This window comes from Numenius arquata, chromosome W (genome assembly GCF_964106895.1).
Source record: "Numenius arquata chromosome W, bNumArq3.hap1.1, whole genome shotgun sequence".
Lineage (NCBI taxonomy): Eukaryota > Metazoa > Chordata > Aves > Charadriiformes > Scolopacidae > Numenius > Numenius arquata.
In genome coordinates, this window is record NC_133615.1 from 14957429 (window position 1) to 14981373 (window position 23945).

Consider the following 23945-nt stretch of genomic DNA (forward strand, 5'->3'; position numbering starts at 1 on the left):
TTCCGCTTCCCCGCCCCCCTAGAGAGCAGATGACGTTCTCTAACTACGCGCGGAGTCTCTATCTATTCCTGTATAGTCCCCAGTTTCGGGGAGGGGGAGATTGGTGACTCTGCAGGTGATGGCGGCAGTACCGTGAGCCACCTCGCGCGTGCCTCGTTCTCTCTGCCCCCTCCCTAGCCGCCTCCGCGTGGGAGCGCGCGGGCGTGCAGGCCTCAGTAGCAGCCAGGAGAAGGCGGAGCTGACGCGAGCAGACCGGCGGGTTCGGGTCTCTCCTTCTTCCACCCTTCTTCCTCAACTCTTTCTTGTGTCTTCCTTTCGTCCTTCTCCTGCGCGTTGCGCGTCTCGTTCCGCGCTGCTGCCGCAGAAGGGAAGCAGTGGTGACGCTGCCAAGTTTCGTGTCCCACATCCTGTTGCCCTTCGCTCTCCCAGAAACAGTCCGGAGTCACCTGCAGCGCCTCCCGACATCGGACGTGGGGTTTCTCGCGTCGCGCCCCTCCCCTCTCCCCTTCCCAGGAGCAGGTACGCGGGCGCTGAGGGGCGGCTGGGGCTGGGGGTGGTGGTGCGGGCTCGGTTTCTGAGAGCTGTTAGCGCGGTGGCGGTGCGCGCAGAGGAGCGGCGCGGGGGGCTCTTGGGCCTCCCTGCGGTGTTTCCGCTGCCTTCTGCGAGGCGAGGGGTGGCGGGGCGTTTGTCGTCTTCCCTGGCGGTCTCCTTCCTCACACTCTGACGCGGTGGGTGCTGCAGAGGGAGGCCGCGAGCCAGGCTAGCGCACACCCTAGTCTCCTTTAGTGGGGCAGACAAAGGGAGTGAGACAATGAGGCTTCCTCGCTGGGAGAGGGACGGTGGGGGGTGAGGGGAGCCGCGCTGCAGCCGGTGCCAAGCATGATTCAGGGATTTGTGAGAGGCCCTGGCGCGGCGCGTCCTGGACTCCACATTTCCGGCTTGGCACCCCCTCCTTTTTTTTTTTTTTTTTTTTTTTTTTTTTTTATTATTTTTTGGCTCTTTAGCTCGGCAGCCTACGGGTCTTTTATGTTCCGGTGTCCTCGAGTTGGGGGGGGGTATGTGTGACTGAAACATACCACGCTTTGAACACTTGGCGGTGCCTTCCCTTTTGTCTGACTCATTGACTTGGATTTAATTGTCAGTAGGAAATTCCCGGATTTGATCTGTGTTCTTAGCATTTACTTGGTTTTGCTTTATCTAGAACGCTGTTAGAGAGTTGTATACCTGAAACATCATAGAATTGTCTAGGTTGGAAGGGACCTTTAAGATTATTGAGTGTAACCATCAACCTGCCAAAACCACCACTAAACCATGTCCCGAAGCACCACATCTACACGGCTTTCAAATACCTCCAGGGATGGCAACTCAACCACTTCCCTGGGCAGCCTGTTCCAATGCTTAATAACCCTTTCAGTAAAGAAATATTTCCTAATATCCATTCTAAGCCTCCCCTGGCAACTTGAGGCCGTTTCCTTTTGCCCTATCGCCTGTTACTTGGGAGAAGAGACTGACATCCACTTTACTGCAACCTCCTTTCAGGTAGTTGTAGAGAGCAATAAGGTCTCCCCTCAGCCTCCAGACTAAACAACCCCAGTTCCCTCAACTGCTCCTCATAAGATTTATTCTCTAGACCCATCACCAGTTTTGTTGCCCTTCTTTGGACTTGCTCCAGAATCTCAATGTATTTCTTGTAGTGAGGGGCCCAAAACCGGACACAGTACTCGAGGTGGGGCCTCACCAGTGCCGAGTACAGGGGGACGATCACTTCCCTAGTCCTGCTCACCACACTATTCCTGATACAGGCCAGGATGCTGTTGGCCTTCTTGGCCACACTGCTGGCTCATATTCAGCTGGCTGTTGACCAGTACCCCCAGGTCCTTTTCTGCCAGGTGGCTTTGCAGCCATTCTTCCCCAAACCTGTAGTGTTGCATGGGGTTGTTGTGACCCAGGTGCAGGACCTTGTACTTAGCCTTGTTGAACCTCATACAATTGGCCTCGGCCCATCGATCCAGCCTGTCAAGATCCCTCTGTAGAGCCATCCTACCCTCAAGCAGGTCCATGCTCCCGCCTAACTTGGTGTCGTCTGCAAACTTACTGAGGGTGCACTCAATCCCCTCATCCAGGTCGTTGATAAAGATATTGAAGAGAACTGGCCCCAATACTGAGCCCTGGGGAACACCAGTCGTGACCAGCTGCCAACTGGATTTCACTCCATTCTCCACAACTCTTTGGGCCCGGCCTTCTAGCCATTTTTTTACCCAGCTAAGAGTATTCCTGTCCAAGCCATGAGCAGCCATTTTCTCCAGGAGAATGCTGTGGGAAATGGTGTCAAAGGCTTTACTAAAATCCAGATAGACAACATCCATAGCCTTTCCCTCATCCACTAAGTGGGTCACCTTGTCATAGAAGGAGATCAGGTTTGTCAAGCAGGACCTCGCCTTTCATGAACCCATGCTGACTGGGCCTGATTACCTGGTTGTCCTGTATGTGCTGCGTAATGGCACTCAAGATGATCTGCTCCATAGCCTTCCCAGGCACCAAGGTCAGACTGACAGGCCGTATCCTCTTTCCGGCCCGTCTTGTGGATTGGCGTCACATTTTCATAGAATCATAGAATTGTCTAGGTTGGAAGGGACCTTTAAGATCATCTAGTCCAATCATCAACCTAACTCTGACAAAAACCATCACTAAACCATGTCACTAAGCACTATGTCTACCCGTCTTTTAAATACCTCCAGGGATGGTGCCTCAGCTACTTCCCTGGGCAGCCCATTCCAATGCTTAATAACCCTTTCAGTGTAAACATTTTTCCTAATATCCAGCCTGAACCTCCCCTGGTGCAACTTGAGGCCATTTCCTCTTGTCCTATCGCCTGTGACTTGGGAGAAGGGACCAACCCCCACCTCTCTACAACCTCCTTTCAGAGAGCGATAAGGTCTCCCCTCAGCCTCCTTTTCTCCAGGCTGAACAACTCCAGCTTCCTCAGCCTCTCCTCGTAAGACTTATTCTCCAGACCCCTCACCAGCTTCATTGCCCTTCTCTGGACATGCTCCAGCACCTCAATGTCTTTTTTGTGGTAAGGGGCCCAAAACTGGACACAGTACTCAAGGTCAACTGGGACCTCCCTGGTTAGCCGTGACTGCTGATAAATAATGGAAAGTGGCTTGGTGAGCACTTCCGACAGCTCCATTGGATCCCATCTGGCCCCTTGCTGTTTGTTTGGTTTTGGGCTTTTTTTGTGGTCTATTTTCTAGCTGAGGATATTCAGATAAATAAGTATTTATTTGACCAGCTACTTCATCCACATGTCTGACTCAATTCCAAGCTTTTAGTATTGATTTAAAGTTAGTTTTTATTTGTGTTCCCTTTATTATATTAAATTAAGTATTAGGATAACTTTAAGGGCATTTATTATGCACTTCACAGTGCATAAGTGTTAGGATTCAGCTGTAGTTTATTGGAAGTGCACTTGGTGTGCAAGAAAGAGCTTAGTTATATTGATCATTTAAATAATCTAAATATCTGCCCTTATTAAAGTTGACTATGCCTCAGCTTAGTTGTAATTTGGAATGAAAAAGATGTCTTATGAGATTGTTAACTTTAATGATAATAATCAAGTATTTATGTTCACCTTTTAGTTTAGCTGGTAAATTTGCAAGTAACTCAGGATTTGGTTACTATATCAGTTTTTCTACTAGCCTTGTTTTGCAGAGGTTAACTACTGGTAAAGGTGAAGTATTTCTATTCCTAACTTTTGCAGTTGATGGCAGAGATGAGGGTTAGTATTATCTACCTTTGGGAGGTGCAGGAGTTTGCCTATATCTTTAAGACAAAAGCTTTAACTGGCTTTTTGGAAATGCATAGGCTGTGTAAATGAATGTATTCAACAGTCTAAAATTGTTTTATTTTTCTTGGAAGAGTAAGATCTGGTCTAAGCTTATTTCAGAAATGCTTTTTGATCATCTGTTTTGAGGGCTTGTTGTACGCATGTTGTTGCCAGATAATATTCAGTATTTGGCTTCATATGCAATTTAAGCAGAGTTAAAGGTCTTGTTATGGAAACTTCTCCTAAAGATATAAAATACAGTTTTAAAATGATTGCCCATACTTCAGTGATTTTTTTTTTTGTTCTGTTTACCAAATGTGTTGTGAAAGTATAAACTGCTAATAATGGGATCACAGAATCACATGGGGTTGGAAGGGACCTCTGGAGATCATCTAGTCCAACCCCCCTGCCAAAGCAGGTCCACCTAGAGCAGGTTGCACAGGAACGTGTCCAGGCGGGTTTTGAATGTCTCCAGAGAAGGAGACTCCACCACCCCCCTGGGCAGCCTATTCCAGTGCTCTGTCACCCTCAAAGTAAAGAAGTTCCTCCTCATGTTTAGGTGGGACTTCTTATATTCAAGTTTGTGCCCAATTCCTCTTGTCCTGTCACTGGGCACCACTGAAAAAAGATTGGCCCCGTCCTCTTGACACCCACCCTTTAAGTATTTATAAGCATTGATCAGATCCCCCCTCAGTCTTCTCCAGACTAAAAAGACCCAAGTCCCTCAGCCTCTCCTCATAAGAGAGATGCTCCAGGCCCCTAATCATCTTTGTAGCCCTCTGCTGTACCCTCTCCAGCAGTTGCCTGTCCTTCTTGAACTGGGGAGCCCAGAACTGGACACAGTACTCCAGATGGGGCCTCACCAGGGCAGAGTAGAGGAGGAGGATGACCTCTCTCGACCTGCTAGTCACACTCTTCCTGATGCACCCCAGGATGCCATTGGCCTTCTTGGCCACAGAAGCATCAGAATGACATAAGATCAACATTACTGAAAAAATGGTGTGGTTCTTTTGGAGTCTGCAAAGATAAGCTATGCTAATTACCAGAATTGTTTAGTAGACCCAAACTTGGTCTTGCTTATTCTACCCATCTAGCTGTGTGGGTTTTTTTTTCTACCCGTAAGTGCTCAGAAGTTGGTAATAAAGTTTTTCTTGGCTTTTGAATTCAATTTGGTCATAACACACAGCTCATTGTCTAACCAGTATATTACTTCTCAGTATTACTATCTGTATTGGGTTTGCATGGCAAGGAATTGGTGGTGGTGGTGTCTACAGAGCTAGCTTCTGTGAGAAGCTGCTAGAAGCTTCCCCTATGTCTGATAGAGCCAATGCCAGCCAGCTCTAAGATGGACCCACTGCTGGTCAAGGCTGAACTAATCAGCGATGGTGGTAGCGCCTCTGTGATAACATATTTAAGAAGGGGGAAAAATCCCTGTGCAACAGAAATTGGGAGAGAGGAGCGAGAATATGTGAGAGAGGTTATTAAAACAAAATCATCAGTGAAATAAAAATGCACTGAATTGGTATGGTGACAGAAGCATTTTAATGTATGTTATCTGGTTGTGTAGCTGCCCATATATACATGTTCTCTCATTTTTGTAAATTGATAATAAAGTTTTTAGAATAAATATTTGTAAGGCATACATGTTTAAGAATGTAAAAAGATGTGTTTCACAGCATTATATTCACCATGTTTTGGTTTTTTTTTTTTAATATTTCATATTGCCTGTCAGGAAGCAGCAAGAATAGCTGTTCCGCAAATGTAGGTGAGCTGGGAGCTGAGGGTGACAAGCAAGGCAGGGGCAGTGCCCTCACCAACAGGGTGTACTTCCACTGCACCCGAGGAAGAAGAGCAGAGCAGCTCCAGTAATGGTCATCAGGGTCAGCCACAGTCCAGTTATGGCCAGGCAAGTTCAGAGTGGTGAGGCAGGGCCAAGGTCAAGCCAGGTTGGGGTCAGTGAAGTATGCTGCTAGGCACAGCATACCTGCAGCATAGCTCAGACAAGACCCAAGGGTGATAGCCTGAGCTTAAATGCAGCCCCGAGCAAAAGGGGGAGGTCCCTGACAAGGCATCTCTCAGCTCTTTCTCACACATTAGTGGTTTTCCCAGCAGTCTGATCCCAAGTTATATGGCTGCACCATATCAGAGCTGCCCTTGAGCACAGGGAGCCAAACCCCAAGGAGCAGGGACAAGGGGAGGGTGCAGAGCCTGTTGGTTCCCCCAGGGCCCTAACAGCAACTATTTAAACGAATAGTGAGGAAACTTGTGTGCTGTGTGTGTACCCTACTCATTTTTTCACAATGTTTTTTATCCTCAGTCAGCCTTTCCAGTTTTAACAAAACAAGAATTCTTTATGGACGATTATACATGCTAAATTTCAGTTTGGAAAATAAAACAGTTTTTAATTTCAAGATTGAATTAAAAAACTAAAGGTTTTTACAGCTGCAATGTGTTCCTTACTCCATAGTCTGTTACTTTATAAATGACCAATTTACAGAACTTTCCTTTTAAGAACTTTATCTAGAATTTTGGATGAGCTAAGTGTAATGCAAAGTGTGTGTGTGTGAATCCTGGAAATTATACCAACATTTGTTTTTGTAAGGGTCTATATAAATTATATCACTTATACATTAAATGAAATAGTTGTACAATTTTTTATAGAAATATCTTTTTGATATTAACTTTTGAAGCTTTGCATATTTGATTGCCTTGACCTGACCTGAAATGTCTACAATATACACTAAGGTTACTCATATAAGCAATTTAAAATGTGGTGTAATTGTTAGCAGGGTTCTATTCATTTCTAATTTTGAGAAATCTGAAAATCTGAACATCTCTACACAGTTGCTTTTATAAATTAGGATATTATCTCTTTGCACTACACAAGCTGTAGGGTATTAGGTTTGCCTTATGAACGATGGTAATCGACATTGTGAGACTTAATATTGTTCTAGTAATTATTTTTCTGTGTTGTAAGTGTACCAAGATTCTGGTAGGATGACTATAGTATAATAAGTGTATTCATTTTTCGTGGCAAGGTTCTGCAGGGGTGGCTTCTGTAAGAAGCTGCTAGATGTTTCCCCTATGTTCGATAAAGACAGTGCCAGCTGACTCCAAGATAGACCTGCCGCTGACCACAGCTGAGCCAATCAGCGATGGTGGTAGCACCTCTGTGATAACATATTTAAGAAGGAGGAAAAAACCTGCTGCGCAACAGCAGTTGGAAGAGAGGAATGAGAAGAGATGTATGTGAGAGAAACAACCCTGCAGACACCAAGGTCAGTGAAGAAGGAGGGGGAGGAAATGCTCAAGGTGCTAGAGCAGAAATTCCCCTGCAGCCTGTGGTGAAGACCATGGTGAGGCAGGCTGTCCCCCCTGCAGCCCATGGAGGTTAATGGTGGAGCAGATATCCACCTGCAGCCTGTGGAGGACCAGATGCTGGAGCAGGTGGATGTGCCTGAAGGAGGCTGTGACCCTGTGGAGAGCCTGTGCTAGAGCAGGCTCTTGGCAGGATCTGTGGACCCGTGGAGAAAGGATCCCATGCTGGAGCAGGTTTGCTGGAAGGACTTGTGACCCTGTGGATGCCCTTCACTGGAGCAATCTGTTCCTGATGGACTGTACCCCGTGGAAATGACTCACGCTGGAGCGGTTCGTGAAGAACTGCACCCCGTGGGAAGGACTCGTGTTGGATAAGTTTGTGGAGAACTGTCTCCCGTGGGAGGGACCCCATGCTGGAGCAGGGGAAGAGAGTGAGGAGGAAGGAGGGGCAGAGATTGCGTGTGATGAACTGACCGCAACCCCTGTTCCCTGCCCTGCCCAGGGAGTGGGGGGAGGTAGAGAAATTAGGAGTGAAGTTGAGTCCAGGAAGAAGGGAGGAATGGGGGAAAGGTGTTTTAAGATTTGGTTTTGTTTCTCATCATCCTACTCTGATTTGATTTGCAATAAATTAAATTAATTTCCGAGTTGAGTCTGTTTTGTCTGTGATGGTAATTGGTGAGTGATCTCTTCCTGTCCTTATCTTGACCCATGAGTCTTTTGTTGTATTTTTCTTTCCCTGTCCAGTTGAGGAGCGGGAGTGATTGAGTGGCTTGGTGGGCACCTGGCATCCAGCTAAGGTCAACCCACTACAATATGATAATGCTTTTTACCTCTCTTAGAGATTAATAACGATGTTACTTATCAATGCAATTGAAGTATTGAATTATATATTAACATCTATATAGCCATCTTTAAAAATGCTGATATCGCTTTTTGTGGGCAAGGTAAGCAGACCTACTTTAATTCTATAACCCTGTAATTGGTTTTGGTGAAATGCCAGTTCCTAATGCAGTTCTTGGTTTTATTTACAGCATTGAAATGGCTCAGGAGACAAACCAGACCCCAGGGCCCATGCTGTGTAGTACAGGATGTGGATTTTATGGAAATCCTAGGACAAATGGGATGTGTTCTGTTTGCTACAAAGAGCATCTTCAGCGACAGCAGAATAGTGGTAGAATCAGCCCAATGGGTAAAGGTTTGAGGGTGGTTTTTTTTTGTGTCTTGAAAATGTAATGTATTGGTGATGAGAGGAAATGCAGAATGTGTTTCAGGAGATCTTCTGATAGCTACATACTAAAACTATGAATATCAAAGGGAATAATACTTTAAGTCACAGTAAAAATAAAAATGCATTTTTGTGTAATACATTCTCACCCACTTGGTGTTGAGCCATAATTTGCATTTCTACTTACCCTCTGCTGTGTGTTGTTATGCAATTCCTGTATTTTTCACTGAATTTTTAGAGTTGGAAGGGACCATAGAGATCATCTAGTCCAAATTTTGGTCATTAACAATATAGTCTGTCTTTAATTAAGAAGATGCAGTTGAATGAGTATGATTGGAAATGGTTCATAACTGTATGCAAAGCTACTTGACTAACTTGTATTCTATACTTTGCTTGCAATTAACTTCTCAAATTTCTGTTATATAGGGACAGCTAGTGGTTCAAACAGTCCTACCTCGGACTCTGCATTTGTACAGAGAGCAGACACTAGCTTAAACAACTGTGAAGGTACTGCTAGTAGCACATCTGAAAAATCCAGGTAAGATTATAGAATCATTTAGGTTGGAAAAGACCCTTAAGATCATTGAGTCCAACTGTAAACCTAACACTAAGTCTACCATCCATAAGCACCATGTCTACACAGTCTTTTAAACGCCTCCAGAGATGGTGCCTCAACCACTTCCCTGGGCAGCCTGTTCCAAGGCTTGACAGCCCTTTCGGTGAAGAAATTTTTCCTAATATCCAATCTAAACCTCCCCTAGTGCAACTTGAGGCCTTTTCCTCTTGTCTTATCACTTCTTACTTGGGAGAAGAGACCACCCCCCACCTTGCTACAACATCCTTTCAGGTAGTTATAGAAAGCAATAAGCCTCCTTTTCTCCAGACTAAACAACCCCAGTTCCCTCAGCCGCTCCTCATAAGACTTGTTCTTTACACCCTTCACCAGATGAAAGTATTATTTTGAGGTTTGAAAGAACTGAGTGTATAGCAAGTTAAAGTAACACTGCAGTAACTTTGCCCTATTACAGTGAGCTTCTGCAGAGGAAAAAGGGAGAGTGCACCTAACAGTGCTTTATGACTCTTTATAAGTGAGAACTAATTAGTGTTTGGTGTTTGACTCCTGCATTTACAAGGACGTTTCTGGTTTATCTGGGGAATTATATCCTACAGATTGCCTAGTTTCTTCTAGGAAAGAGATAGTAGAAGTACAGGTCAGGAACGTGTATCAATAATAACTGATCAGGTAGACTATTGATGGATTTTGACAGTTTAAGCTCTTATGAACTCAAAACTGATGTAACTACCTATTTCACTGTACATAAACAGAAATGTGCCTGTTGCCGCTTTGCCTGTAACGCAGCAAATGACAGAAATGAGCATTTCAAGAGAGGAAAAAGTATCACTGAAAACAGAGACTGAGCCAGGTAAGTTTGCAGAGCAGCACTGGGTAAAACTGACTTAACAGAAGCTGACAATTTATTTACTTTCTCTTAAGTAGGCATATCCCTTTGTGGTAATGTTTTTGAGGAATTATGGATGCTTCTTGAGTACTAGTACCCTCAGAATCAAGAAAAATGACTAGTGTCGGAATATAGTTTTCACACATGTTTAATTTTAGTAGATTATTTGACACGAACATTTTGGCTATCAAACCTTCATTTTTAAAAGTAAGACACTTAAATTGTATTTGGGCGCAAGATATTCAATTTTGAAGTCGGTGTTGATTTCTGTATAAAATCTAGCAGTACAGTTCCTGCTGACTCGTGGCAATCTAAATGGTTTGTTGTATTTGAAGAACAGAGTTCTTAATAAATTCTATTCTACAGAAGGATGAGAGTGGGGGAGAAGGGAATACTTGATTTAAGTTACTAAACACAGATTGCTAAAGGCTTTTGGACTAATTGAGTAATCAGTAGATATAGCCAAAACGTTGTTCTGTGGATATAGAATACTTAGGGTATTAATTGCTTAGTGAGAATGTTCAATTCAAAAGTTTTACTCCTGTTCATGAAGGTTGTAACTGTAGTATTTAAACTTTCTTGGTGGAGAAGGACTGCTTCCCTACCTACTAGTGAGTGATTGAATTCATGTTTTATTATACAGCAGTTTATTTAAATGGGTATCTTAATGTATTTGTTTGATATCTATAGGTTATTGACACTTGTTAATTTTAAGTTCTGAAACAGTCTTAAAACATTAAAAGCTGATGTTTAATAGGAAAATCTGTTCACTACAACTGAAGATAAAATTTCTTTTTTGTTGTTGTGTTGAAAATCTGAGTTGAAAATTCCGGAAGGTATCACTCGGTGCTATGTAGATGCATCTTTGTCAATAAGACTGCTGTTACAGTTGATAGTCAGTCACTCGGTGTTTGTACACAGGTTTTTACTATTTTAATTAAGTCGTGTTAAGTTAAAATTGTGACATGAGGTAAATTACAATTGCTTTTACTATATTCCTTTTTGGTTATGTACAGACTGAGGACATTTTAACTTGTTTCATCTTCTTGTAACTTATATACAATAAACCTCTTCAGATAATATGGGTTTATAAATATTTCTAACTTATGTTGTCTTTTTGTGAATTGCTACCTGAAAAAGTGACAGGCAGGAAAGAAATACATGAAGTGGTAGCAGTGGTCAAGTAATAGCTGAATTTTATCTTATTAAAACTGCCAATAGGGATTTGTCACTTTGCCAACTGTGAAAGGCAATTTTCTGTTGACTCAATATCCATTTTCTCATAACAAGGTAACTAAATGGTACTGTAAGGGGCCACTTGTAACTTCTCCTAAACAAAGCAGCCTGGAGAGACTTTTAATGTCTCAAACGCTTGAAGTACCAGGCCTTCTGCTCAAGGAACTGATAAGGCTAACACCTGCTTATCTCTTGTGCTATTCATGGGAAAGAGAGACACTGATGCCTCGAGGACCAGTCTTAAAGAAACAGAACAGCCCTGCTTTGTCTCCTGTGAAGGATGAGCTGTTTCTCAGAAAAAGATGCTATGCCCAGTGTTGACCCTTGCCTCGTTATCTGTGAAATGCATATTAAAGTTCACACCCCTGCATATGCTAATGAAGATTATTGAGATCATGCTAAACGTATATGACTATAGCTCTCATCTCCCCTCCTAAATCATGCTGCATGCCACCTGGGGGGGAGAAACTGATGAAAACAGCCCCTAGGAGTGGGCAAACATAAAAGGGGGAAGACTTTCCCTGAAGAGAGAGGAGAAGAAGAGAGGGAAGAAGATTTATGACCGGGGAAGATTTTTCCCTGAAGAGTGCTACGACCTGTGCTGACCGGAGGAACGCTGGAACCAGGACCAGTGATCTCTCTGTCTCTCTCCCTCTCTCCTTCTCTATCCCTTTGCTTCCTTCCTCCTTTCTTTGTTTTTTTTTTTTTCTTCTTTTCTTCTTTCTTTCTCTTTCCTTTCAAAGAAGTAAAGCAAGGCATACCATACCACTTGCTGTAATTCATTGTACACCTGTTATTAAGTACTGCTTGCCATAGTTTGTTGTATACCCGTTGATAATTAACACAATGCATACCTTACCTGCTGGGGATTTATGAGTCTGAGTCACCCCCCCCCTCCTTTCTGAGTGGGACGTGACAGCTACTGTTGCACAGCACTCTCTATTGATTAGAATAGGGGGAAAAATCCCTAAAAGCAACTCAATATAATAATCTTGAAGCTTGAAACTCAGAATTGAAACCAGTCAAAGCTCTGTTAAAGCTTGTGTAGAGATCATTGAGAAAACTACCATTAAATTTAAATGTTTGGAAAAAACTTCCTTAGTACATAACCATAAATTCTTGAAACAGTCTTCAGCTGCTCTAAAAGTAGAAGTTGATCAAGTTGGGGGCAAATTTTAGATAGCACAGAATAGTGTCCTTAAACATGTCCTTATATACTATTGTTAGATTACAAAGGATTTATTGGAAATTTAAGATATAACAATTGTTTGCTCTATTCACTAGTACATTGATCCTGTAAGTGTCTTGCAGCCAAGAAAAGCTGGCCTCAACTTTTTATAAATGCCTATTGTGTTTGGGCTAGTTCCTTTTTTTTTTTTTTTTTTTTTTCTTTCTCTTTTCCGGCAGCATCCAATGTGCATTAGTCTCTCTTGAGGAGGAGCTGAAACAATAGTAGAGTAGATAATTCATGTCACCTCATAACAAAGTTAATACTTTCTGTGAGGTGTAATTCTCTAAGATAATGCCTGTCATGATGTTGCTAATGAAAAGACTGTTTAGTTTCATCTGTAGTCTCACCCTGGCAATAGAATTTCATAACTGTCTATCAGATGGTAAGTCGGGAACAAACAATGTAGCCTTCAAGCAAAGTAGGTCTCTTTTTTTGTTTTGGTTTGTTTTTTTTTCCTTTGTCTTCAGTACTATGAAGGCTTATTCTCTTCTGCAAGACAAAGTTCTAAATAGTTAGGTCTGGACAGTTGTCTTTAAGTCTGTGGACTAAAAGTATACTTTCTTGCTGTTGGGATTTAAGCATCTGATTCTAGAAGGTTCTGAAGTTGACAAAATGAAGCTTAACAGGCTTCTTTTGTTTTTCCCAGGTTGAGGTTGTAACCTGGATTCTCATTCAGAACAAATCAGGTCTGAAGGCAATTAATCATATCTTGGCATTTGAAGGAAGAAAGGCATGATAGGTGTAACCAGTCTGGTTGGTTGTAATCTAGATGTCTAACATGCTGTATTTTGCTGTAACTTGTAATTTCTTAGTTTGACTTTCTTGCTTGTTGTAGTTTTGCAATTGAATTGTGGCATGTGTTCAGTCCAGTTGCTTATCTAATGTTCACAAGTCAGTGAAATATAAAGATATTTGTATCAAAACTCCAATTCATAATTGGGCATTAGTTATATTGTGCATTTTATAGGCTTTTGATATGCTTCCACGCTCTTTAATTGAGTCCAGTCCAGTCTTGACCAAAGTCAAAATATACCTGAAACATTCTAGAGATATTGTTCGTATTTGTGGTTTTTTTCCATGCTAACTTACAGGAATTAAATGCAGAAAACCCCTTATCTAACTCCTTTACTTTCCTTGTGTTGATTATTACATCAGAGCAATACCATTACCAAGTTGATAGAGGCGTAGTAGAGGCCTTTAAGAAACCTGTTTTGTTTTAGCAGGTTTTTAAGTTGCAATAAAAGATCCATACAAGAGATCTGAGTTACATATTGAGCACTAAACTCAAATTGTTCTGAAAACAAGTATGTTTAAATAATCATATTGTATCAAGTCATAACATATTTCTAGCACTTTTTGGCTTTTGTGGGTCACTACCTTTCTGAATAAGTCTCACATCAGGTCTGTCAGTGTTTTCAGACTTAATTAGTATCAGTGTGCATATCAAAAACTTTATTTTTCTTAACCCAGTAAAAGTTTTGTTTTAGGGAGCAGTGTGGTGAGTTATCACTCTGAAGCCACAGCTGTGGAATAGTGCTGCCTGTAAAGAAAGTGAACTAGAACTTGAAATGCATATGGTCTTGTGTAAAATAAGTGTTAAAAAATCTTCCCTAAATATTGTTAACTTATAGTCTTATTCAGTCCGTGTTGTAGGTTAACCTTTCCATTCCTGAAAATTGACATTTAATGAAATTCATGAGATGATGGTTAGCTCACTTGTCTTTTGGCTCTGTACCAAGCCAATATGATGAGTTATTTTAATGTTAAATGCCACAGCTGTTCAAGATGATGAGATTCTAGATGATAAATAGATTATATTGCTTGGTTCTTGTTTTAATAACTGATCTTGATTTGTTTTCAAACGTGACTATAGTAATTAACTGTGGGTGCTAGTTGTAGACAGTTCCTTTGTGGCTGTCAATAAAATCATCAGATATATCAACTTTTTCTTGTGTTCAAAATTATCTTCCCATTTCTCATGTGTGCTGTAGCTTGAGTAGATGTCTCCAACTGAAACAATTCTGAAATTGAACTAATATCTTTTAAGTCTTGAAGCTGTCTACCTTGAAAAATAAGACTGAGGACCCAACTGCTGGTCCTGTGCTTGTTGCCAATAGGATGCTCTTGTATCTTTTTTGAGATGTGTAACAGACATCAAGTCTTGATGGTAACCAAATCAAACCATATTTCAGTGTGATACTTAAACAGGGGTCTCTGTTATATTGATGTAAGAGTAAAGATATTCAGTGTGCCTGTTAGAGTTGGGCATGTGGGAGATTAGTTACATGCTGCAGAATAGTTTTATCCCAGTTCTTTGGCATCAAATTAAAAATGCAGTTTATTCTTTAGCCTTTTATCATGGACACCTAGATCAGCGTAGCAATTGCAGTTTCTGAAGACTAAAATATTTATTCTCAAGCTTGATAAAGGATAATAAATACTGTCCATCTTATTTTCAATGGCTCAAACTTTATATACAAGTCAGTTGTGTTAATGTGCAGTGTAAGGATTACGTAATCTGTAGTATAGTTTTCGGTTCTGGTACTGCAGAAGTGCAGTATGTCTTTCTGATGACTTTAGGGTTCTCTTTATCTATTACCTTTATTCCTTCTTTTGTTTTAATTTTCCCAGCTCTTCCATGGTGGGAGTCGGGGATTGCCTTCATGTAAAAGTAGTTAGAATGCTTAAAACAATTTTTTTTTTTTTTTTTATGTTCTCAAGCATTTCACTCTTCACTGGTATGCTTACTGCTTCCTAGTACTGTGGAAGTCAGTGCAGTTTGTTAAACTGCCAGGGTCCTATTTTGGATAACTTGCTTGGGTATAGAGGAAGCTTCTGAAACCTCCATAGTATTACTTTGGTAGCCCTTTCTGGTTGCTTTAAATATGGGGAGGTGTAGTGGGTTGACTATGGCTGACTGTCAGATGCCCATCCAGCTATTCTCTTATGCCTCAGCAGGACAGGGGAAGAAAATAAGATGGAAAAGCTTGTGGGTTGAGATAAGGACAGGGAGATTGCTGATCAATTACAGTCACAGGCAAAACAGACTCAACCGGAGGGAAATTAATTTAATTTATTGCAAATTAAAAAAAAAAATAGAGCGGGATGGTAAGAAATGAAGACAAAACTAAAAATGCTTTCCCCCCACCCCCTTCTTCCCAGGCTTGACTTTACTCCTTTATTCCAGACTTTTCTATGTCCTCCTCCTATTCTGAGTGACATAGGGGGAATGGAGGGTTGCAGTCAGTTCATAACAGTTCCTCTCTGCTGTTCCTTCCTCCTTGCACCTTTTCCCTTCTCCAGCATGGGTCCTTCCCACAGGATACAGTCCTTAATGAACTGCTCCAGCTGTATTGGTTTATGTAAGGAAAACAACTGTCAGTTCTGAAAGTCTAGTTATTACAGTGATTGTTACTTTTTCAGAAGAAGTCTCACAGAGTCACTGTGGCTTTAATACTTTGGGTTCAGAGTAGCATTGTTCTTCGTGTTTGTAGGACCTTTCTGTGTATAGGTTAAACAGCTGTCATGTTGTGGCTTAATTCCAATCATCAGTGACCTTGCTGTTCCCCCTCTGTCTGCTTTAAAGATGCATCTTGTTTTCAGACTGAGTGAAGCAAATCTTCCCAAATTTACAGTGCAACACAGGAGGAAGTAAATTTGTAGTAGTTGGTAACGTTGTCCCTTAGACGAATTTGTTTTTAATCTTTGTTCTGTGATGCAGAATGATCTACTAGACTGTCTCTTTGCCTTGATGGTTCAGTGAGCTCAGATTGGGTCACTGCTGCACTTGCTCCGCTTCTTGTGAGGTTCGTCCTCCATTAGTTCATGTGGTTCCTGCTATAGTACTTCCTATAACATGCAATTCAAATCACAGGTTACAACAGTTTAAAGTTATATCCATTACAATCTCTACCCTTAGTCTCTTTGGACCAGGCCATAGGGTTTAACATTGCAATGAGCTCCTCCCCTTGCCCCTGCTCTGATTTGGATTTATCCACAGATTGCAGTCCCTTAGGGGTGTGTGTACCTGCTCCAAGTGGAGCCTTATCTATGAGCCACAATCTCTTCAGGGGTATACCTGCTCCAGCATGGCCTTACCCACAGCCACAGTCCCTTCAGACTTATCCACAGCCACAGATGCTTCAAGGTGTACCTTCTCCAGTGTGGACTTATCTTTGGGCCACAATCTCTTCAGAGGTATACCTGCTGTGGCATGGACATATCCATGGCCACAGATGCTTCAGGGTGTCCTGCTCCCATGTGAACTCATCCACAGGTCACAGTCCCTTTGACTTGACTTCACATGGAGTTCCAGCCTGTCCAGTACAGCATCAATGCCCTGGCCATCTGCCAGCCCATGTGCATCGCCATTGCTGTTATCAAAATGTTCCCAGGCAGAGCGGAGTAAGATGATAAGCAAGCAGTACAGCAAGCAGCAAAAGCAAAAAGCAGCCACTAATGAACACTAGACTCTAATATACAGTAAGGCAAGCAAGCCCCATGGTAAGCACAGGAGCCTGCTGATTAATAGCTAAACAGCCATAGCAACTATACATTCGATCTAGCATATTCCAATCAAATATGTCATTACCTCAACCCATCGAGCCCCACGTTGGGCATCAAAAAGGCCTGTTGTGGTTTAACCCTGGTAGGCAGCTAAGCAGCATGCAGCTGCTCACTCACTCCCCCAAAATGGGATGGGGAGAGAACTGGAATGTTCCCTTTTTCCATCTGCCATGGCTTACAACTAGTATTTCATGTTAAACAGACTGGCAATATAACAAATCTAAAAGGAGCTTGACCATGCTTCTTGGTTTGGGAGATGTTTAGTCAATTTCTTAATGCCATAGCTAATGTCTGTCAGCTAAGGTGGGTGATATCAAACAGGCTTACACTATGGTGTTGGTGTTTTTTAACCTGATTTTTTTGGTCGCAGGCTCTCAACTAGATTATCTGATACTGAACACTACTTTCCTTGGGGTTTAAAGACAAGTTTAAAGGATTATATCTATTAATCTAGAAAACATTAATTGTTGAGACAAAGGAATTGTTTTCTTTAATTTAGAAAAAAAATCAGCTGCAGAAACTACTTTGAAAAGTGTTAATAGCAGTAATGATTGTAGTGCTGTACCTTTGCTTTTTAGTAATAGCATGCTTAAATATGGAAAAAGTATTATATATCCAAGACTGGATAGTATTGTTATCCTCAAACTTGCCAAAATAGTGTTGACACTGAACTCTTCACATTTTCTAGAAAAAAATATAGAATATGTCAAAATTAAAGTTAGTAAAGAGTTTGAGTTGTTCCTTAGGACTGTTACAGTTATAATATTGTATAAGAAAATACTGTTTTCCTGTGAAAACTTTTTGGGTACAAGCACTGAAAGTTCCTTGTTATCTCTGAAAGTTCGTCACTTCTGAGTCTTGTTTGCAATCTGGAATATAAACTACTGACTGGAGGCTCTCTTTGTTAACTTCTACAGTGAATTGTGAAATGGGGCTTGGATCTGTGAGGCTTTGTGTTAGTAGTAATAGGCACATGAACATGGACACCCAGGACATGGACAAGGCTGAGTACTACTCAACGACTTCTTTGCCTCGGTCTTCACCGGCAAGTGCTCTAGCCATACCACCCAAGTCAAAGAAGGCAAAGGCAGGGACTGGGAGAATAAGGAACCGCACACTGTAGGAGAAGATCAGGTTCAAGACCATCTAAGGAACCTGAAGGTGCACAAGTCCATGGGACCTGATGAGATCCATCCACAGGTCCTGAAGGAACTGGCGGATGAAGTTGCTAAGCCACTTTCCATTATATTTGAGAAGTCATGGCAGTCTGGTGAAGTTCCCGCTGACTGGAAAAGGGGAAACATAACCCTCATGTTTTAGAAAAGTAAAAAAGGAAGACCCAGGGAATTACAGACCGGTCAGTCTTATCTCTGTGCCTGGCAAGATCATGGAGCAGATCTTCCTAGAATCTCTGCTAAGGCACATGGGAAAATAAGGAGGTGATTGGTGACAGCCAACATGGCTTCACTAATGGCAAATCGTGCCTGACAAATTTGGTGGCCTTCTATGACGGCATTACAGCGTTGGTGGATAAGGGGAGAGCAACTGATGTCATCTACCTGGACTTGTGCAAAGCATTTGACACTGTCTTGCAAGACATCCTTGTCTCTAAATTGGAGAGATATGGATTGGATGTATGGACCACTCGGTGGATAAGGAACTGGCTGGATGGCCACACTCAAAGGGTTGTGGTCAATGGCTCAATGTCCAAGTGGCAGCCAGTGATGAGTGGTGTTCCTCAGGGGTCGGTACTGGGACCAGTGCTGTTTAACATCTTTGTCGGAGACATGGATGATGGGATAGAGTGCACCCTCAGCAAGTTTGCTGATGACACCAAGCTGTGTGGAGCGGTCGACACGCTGGAGGGAAAGGATGCCATCCAGAGGGACTTGGACAGGCTTGAGAGGTGGGCCCATGCAAACCTCATGAAGTTCAACCAGGCCAAGTGCAAGGTCCTGCACCTGGGTCAGGGCAATCCCAAGCACAAATACAGGCTGGGCAGAGAATGGCTTGAGAGCAGCCGTGAGGAGGACTTGAGGATGTTGCTTGATGAGAAGCTCAACATGAGCCGGCAATGTGTGCTCGTGGCTGAGAAAGCCAACTGTATTCTGGGCTACATCAAAAGAAGCGTGGCCAGCAGGTCGAGGGAGGTGATTCTACCCCTCTGTTCTGCTCTGGTGAGTCCCCACCTGGAGTACTGTGTCCAGCTCTGGGGCCCCTGACCTAAGAAGGACATGGACCTGAGTCCAGAGGAGGGCCGTGAAGATGGTCATAGGGCTGGAGCACCTATGCTATGAGGACAGGCTTAGAGAGTTGGGGTTGTTCAGCCTGGAGAAGAGAAGGCTCTGGGGAGACTTTATAGCAGTCTTCCAGTACTTGAAGGGGGCCTACAGAAAAGGTGGAGAGTGACTCTTTATCAGGGAATGTAGTGATAGGATGAGTGGTAATGGTTTTAAACTGAAAGAGGGGAGATTTAGACTAGCTATTAGGAATAAATTCTTTACCCTGAGGGTAGTGAGACACTGGAACAGGTTGCTTGGGGAAGTTGTGGATGCCCCATCCCTGGAAGTGTTCAAGACCAGGTTGGATGGGGCTTTGAGCAACCTGATCTAGTGGAAGGTATCCCTGCCCATGGATTGGAACTCGATGATCTTTAAGGTCCCTTTCAACTCCAACCATTCTATGATTCTATAGTCATACAACTGGGTGTCCAGGAAAACTGAACAGGAATAGATTCCTTGGGTTGTACGTATTAAAGTTTGTATACAAACACACCTCCCTTGACTTTCCTCTGCACTAATTTGAGTATAAAAAGGATTTTAAAAACAACTGATGAAAAATTAATTTTTCAAAGAAAATTAACAGATCCACAGAAGTTTACAGAAGGACCCATTTTTATCCTGCAGAGAACTTGAGTAAAATGTGACAAATTTGACCCAAAGTGTTGATGACAAAGGCAATTGAAAAATAAGTCATTTTGACTCTACCTGCTTGATCGTTAAGGTTGAATGTAGTACAGGTATACAGATATCCAGTGTAAATGTACTTTTTTTTTTCTTTAAATTACTGACAAAAGTGTCTTAAATAAGGGCTCTTTTGAGCTGTGTAGTTTGTAGTAGTATGCGTAGTGTATCACAGAATCAGCCGTTTGAAGCTCAAGAATGTTAGCTGTTGTTCTAGTTGACTGAGGTTTTAGATCATCTGATTTGATAGGTATGGTGGCGGAGTAACTTGGTACTACAACAAAAAAGCATTACTATCAATGTCATTTGTTTCTAAAATATGTTCCTATTGATTGTTTTCCACCAGTATCTCCTCTGTTCATCAACTTTAACTGTGACAATATTGTTACTTTTTTGTATTAATTTAAACTAGGTCATATGACTTTTAATGTGTGTACATGGAACTTCTGGAGTGCTTTCCAAGCCTTTACACCTATGTGGGTGTATACAGGTGATAACACTAGGTATCCTGTATTTTCTCGATGATGGAACAGTGGGGAAAACTTGATTGTTTTCTGTAGAGGTAAAAGGCAAGTTAATAGAATACCTATTCTACTTAGTACTTCAGACAATAAACTTCAGGGTCTTCGTAGAGGGGAATTAACTATTAATAAACACAAGCATGCTACTGAGTACTTAGTGAAGTCAAGAAAAGGAAGAAATTAACCTTTATTTCTTTTGCTTGCTTTAACAGTTGTTACTCAACCAAGCCCATCGCTTTCTCAACCTAGTACTTCACAGAGTGAAGTGAAAGCTTCTGAACTGCCTAAACCAAAGAAGAACAGATGTTTCATGTGCAGAAAGAAGGTTGGCCTTACAGGTATGAGAGCACTTGGTCAATATTGAACAGATCTATATGATAAGTTGCCTCTTACTAGATTTAATTTGTTGAAATATCTGTAGACATTAAACTTGCTTGCTGTTTCAAAATCCATAACGTTAGATCCCTTAACAGGTTAGATCCTGTAATAGAGCTGATATTTGGAAATATTCATTTCAATTATTCTGTTTGTTTAAGTAGATGCACATACCCACTTTGTACTGACTAAGCCCTTAATTTATAGCTTGCTTAAGTCAGAAGCTTCCTAGTGATGTTGCTTTTCCGTTTCTTTGTACAGGATTTGATTGCCGATGTGGAAACTTATTTTGTGGACTTCACCGCTATTCTGACAAGCATAACTGCCCATATGATTACAAAGCAGAAGCTGCAGCAAAAATCAGGAAAGAGAATCCAGTTGTGGTGGCTGAAAAAATCCAGAGAATATAGCCTACTTGTGAAAATACTGACTTTTATTTGTTTTATTTTAATATACCCTAGGAAAACATTAAAGAGCAGATGCATGGCCATCTTCCTTTGTTCTCTAAAGTTTTAATTTTAGCCTTGTCTGTCTTAATGATATTTCAGAATGTTTGGATGTTTGTTACAGGCAGAATTGGATAGATACAGCCCTTGAAAACGTATATGCTTTCCTCAGAACATGACTATGATCAGAACCTGCACAGGAATACACATGCACAGAGGACATGCTCTAGTTCACATGTGCCAAACAGATGTATACTATCTGCATGTTTGCAGCAGATCTGCCTTTTGAGATGTTCAAGGTGTATAGCCCTAGACAAAGACTATGTGCCTGTTTTGGAGAAGGATGTCAGAAAGGTTGGCAGTCTACTTGTATCATTTAAAATCTTGTTCTACTTTTAGTTTCCACACTCCATTGTTTTCCAGCTGAATTTAAGCCACGTAGAGAGCTCTACCTTCCAGTAAGAGTGTTAGTGCCATATTTAATAAAAAGTCATTTAACAATTGCAATGGGAAAATGGAAAAAATCAGGCATGTATGAGAAGAAAACTATTTTGGAACAGATTACATTAACTTTAGAATCATGAAAAGAGTTTCCCAAAAGAAATGTCCTGTTAGAAACTTAAGAACTGGCCTGCAACAGTTATCTGCTTTTCCTTGCATAGCTAAAAATGTTGTGTAGCACAATATTGTGCTAAGATTGGCTTACAAGAGCCACATGTGTGGGTTTTTTAGACATACCACAGCAGCTCTATCAAGTGACACATGCATCTGTGTAAGTTGCAAAAGTATTCGAGCAGTTTATTATTCATGTACTACTTAAATTCAGTGTGTTCTAGGTTCAAAAGAATATTAGAAGCTTTTTTAAATTAAAAAACCCCAAGTTTTAAATGTAACAGTTGCACATGCAACAATTGTTGGGTATGGAAAACCATACCCAACATGACTCCTGTAAACTTAAGTGCGAGCTGGAACCACTCTTGGAGGGCTGCTTTATCGTTTTTAATTGTATTTGGGTGTAGGACTGTAGTGTTCTTGGGTGTATTGCATGGGGTCCATTATCTACAACTTTGTATAATAACTAGAAAGGGCAGTATAGTTTACTGATGCTTGTCTGGTAATATCACTTCTGTGGTTTTTGTGATGGATGAAACGTGGATTTTTTTATATAATCAAGTATAGTGTAGACTAGTGTTGTATAGTGTTAGTCATTTTTTTTAGTTCACTATTAAAAGCATTAGGCTTTTGCTTTAACTTTTTGTTCTTTCAATTTAGTTATCAGCTATGCAAACATGTACAGATAGTTCATACTTATGTATTGCACATTATCACACTATCCAGGATCTATGCTCTGTTGTATTATGTAAATAATAAAAATTATGTACAGAAGTAAATACTTTTTGTAATAGTTCATTGGTTTTAATTATTGCTGTAACTTGAAAGTGGCCCTGTGGAGGTTGGGGTGCAAAGCTAGTACTAGGTTTGTATAGATGTTTTTTTTGCTTAAACCTGTCTGTCTAACCTCCTTATTTCTTTGACATACTGACTTGTTTAAGATAGCTTGTTGAGGTCAGAGAAGCATGAACAGCTGGAATACAAGTAACTACTTGATGACCAAAGATGTCCGCAAACAACAATGTCCTTAAAGGGAATGAAGGAAATATTAGCAGTGAACTTTAAATGCTTGTCGTTTGTTGTGGAGTTTTTATTTGGTGTGTGTGTTGTTTTTGTTTTGTTTTTTTCCTTTTGGCTACAAAAGTTATTTCCAGTGGATCTGTTTTAATACAGCCAGTATACTGATTACATTGTTTTGTTCAAATCTTCGCCAGCAGGCCTGGGCAGAGTTGTCAGGGTCTGTATCCAAATACAGACGTCACATATGTCAGACTTATCCTTCCCAAGGACAAACAAAAATACAGAGCACACAGCACGTGACTTGGAAGAAGCTATCTTCACTGCTGAATAACACATAAAAATTGTTTATATCAGAAATGTGGAGAGAGAGAGGTGGGGGAGAGCATCTGTTGTTCGTCTCAGTGGCCAATCTGGCCCAAACCACGACAGCATCCCATCTGATAGTACTAACACTCAAGGGATACGTTATTACTGCTGCCACTATATATACTTCTGATAAGGGAACAAGAGCATGTTCTGGGCCTTCATGTGCCAGGATGAATTTTATTTTTTTTTTAATTGTGGAACTGTTGTAAAGCATCAAAATTATCATTTGTCCACCTTTTTGTATTAAAGTAAAATCAACTCAACTGCATCATAAAAAGCTTGTTCAGTTTGAGGGTTTTGTTTGTTTGTTTGTTTTGTGAATGCACCTTGGAACTGGATATTTGAGGAGAATGTGTCCAGATTTGTGATACTGTCAGGGTGAGAGTATTTTAGGAAGGATAACCATGCTCATACCAGTACTTAGTGATTCTAATGGTCTCTCTCGTATTCATTTGTTTTTTTAATCTGGACAAAGGCTTGTTTAAACAATTTATCTCAGTAGATCTGAGGAGGAAAGTATGGAATGAGAAATCCCTCATTGTTCCATAAAATCATGAACTGTATCATATGTAAATTGTCCACAGGTGGGATACGAGCCTGTATTCAAAACTAAGCTTTATTCTGTTAATAATTCATATAGGGTCTATAATCGTTCAGGTGCACTAATTCTGTTGAGGCTCATTAAACATTCAAAGAGGGGGAAGGCTGTTTCATAAGAGTGGGTACTGACAAAGTGTGATATTTAAATTTTGGTGCAGTGTGGTACATATTCCTTGGCAA

The 23945-nt window shown here is 41.4% G+C and overlaps 1 protein-coding gene across 3 annotated transcripts; it reads left to right on the top strand.

Annotated features, from left to right (window-relative positions):
* Positions 1–230: 230 nt before the first annotated feature.
* Positions 231–22555, top strand: LOC141476585 (AN1-type zinc finger protein 5-like). 3 transcript variants are annotated; one of them, XM_074165351.1, is made up of 6 exons: positions 231–519; positions 8176–8333; positions 8796–8907; positions 9696–9793; positions 20559–20684; positions 20983–22555. In XM_074165351.1, exons 2-6 carry the CDS (start codon positions 8183–8185, stop codon positions 21129–21131), a joined length of 636 nt encoding a protein of 211 aa, XP_074021452.1. In that variant the 5' UTR covers positions 231–519; positions 8176–8182; the 3' UTR covers positions 21132–22555. The 3 variants fall into 3 exon arrangements, with proteins under 3 accessions (XP_074021452.1, XP_074021450.1, XP_074021449.1); XM_074165349.1 differs by having other exon boundaries at positions 256–519; positions 8176–8339; XM_074165348.1 differs by lacking the exon at positions 231–519 and having other exon boundaries at positions 8138–8333.
* The last annotated feature ends 1390 nt before the right edge of the window (positions 22556–23945 follow it).

Bases quoted from the DNA above. Each gene is read 5' to 3' on its own strand.
- LOC141476585 (XM_074165348.1), top strand. From the start codon at position 8,138: ATGCCAGTTCCTAATGCAGTTCTTGGTTTTATTTACAGCATTGAAATG. The intron at 9,794-20,558 runs GTAAGTTTGCAG...TTGCTTTAACAG, and splicing joins GAAAACAGAGACTGAGCCAG to TTGTTACTCAACCAAGCCCA. The intron at 20,685-20,982 runs GTATGAGAGCAC...TTCTTTGTACAG, and splicing joins AAAGAAGGTTGGCCTTACAG to GATTTGATTGCCGATGTGGA.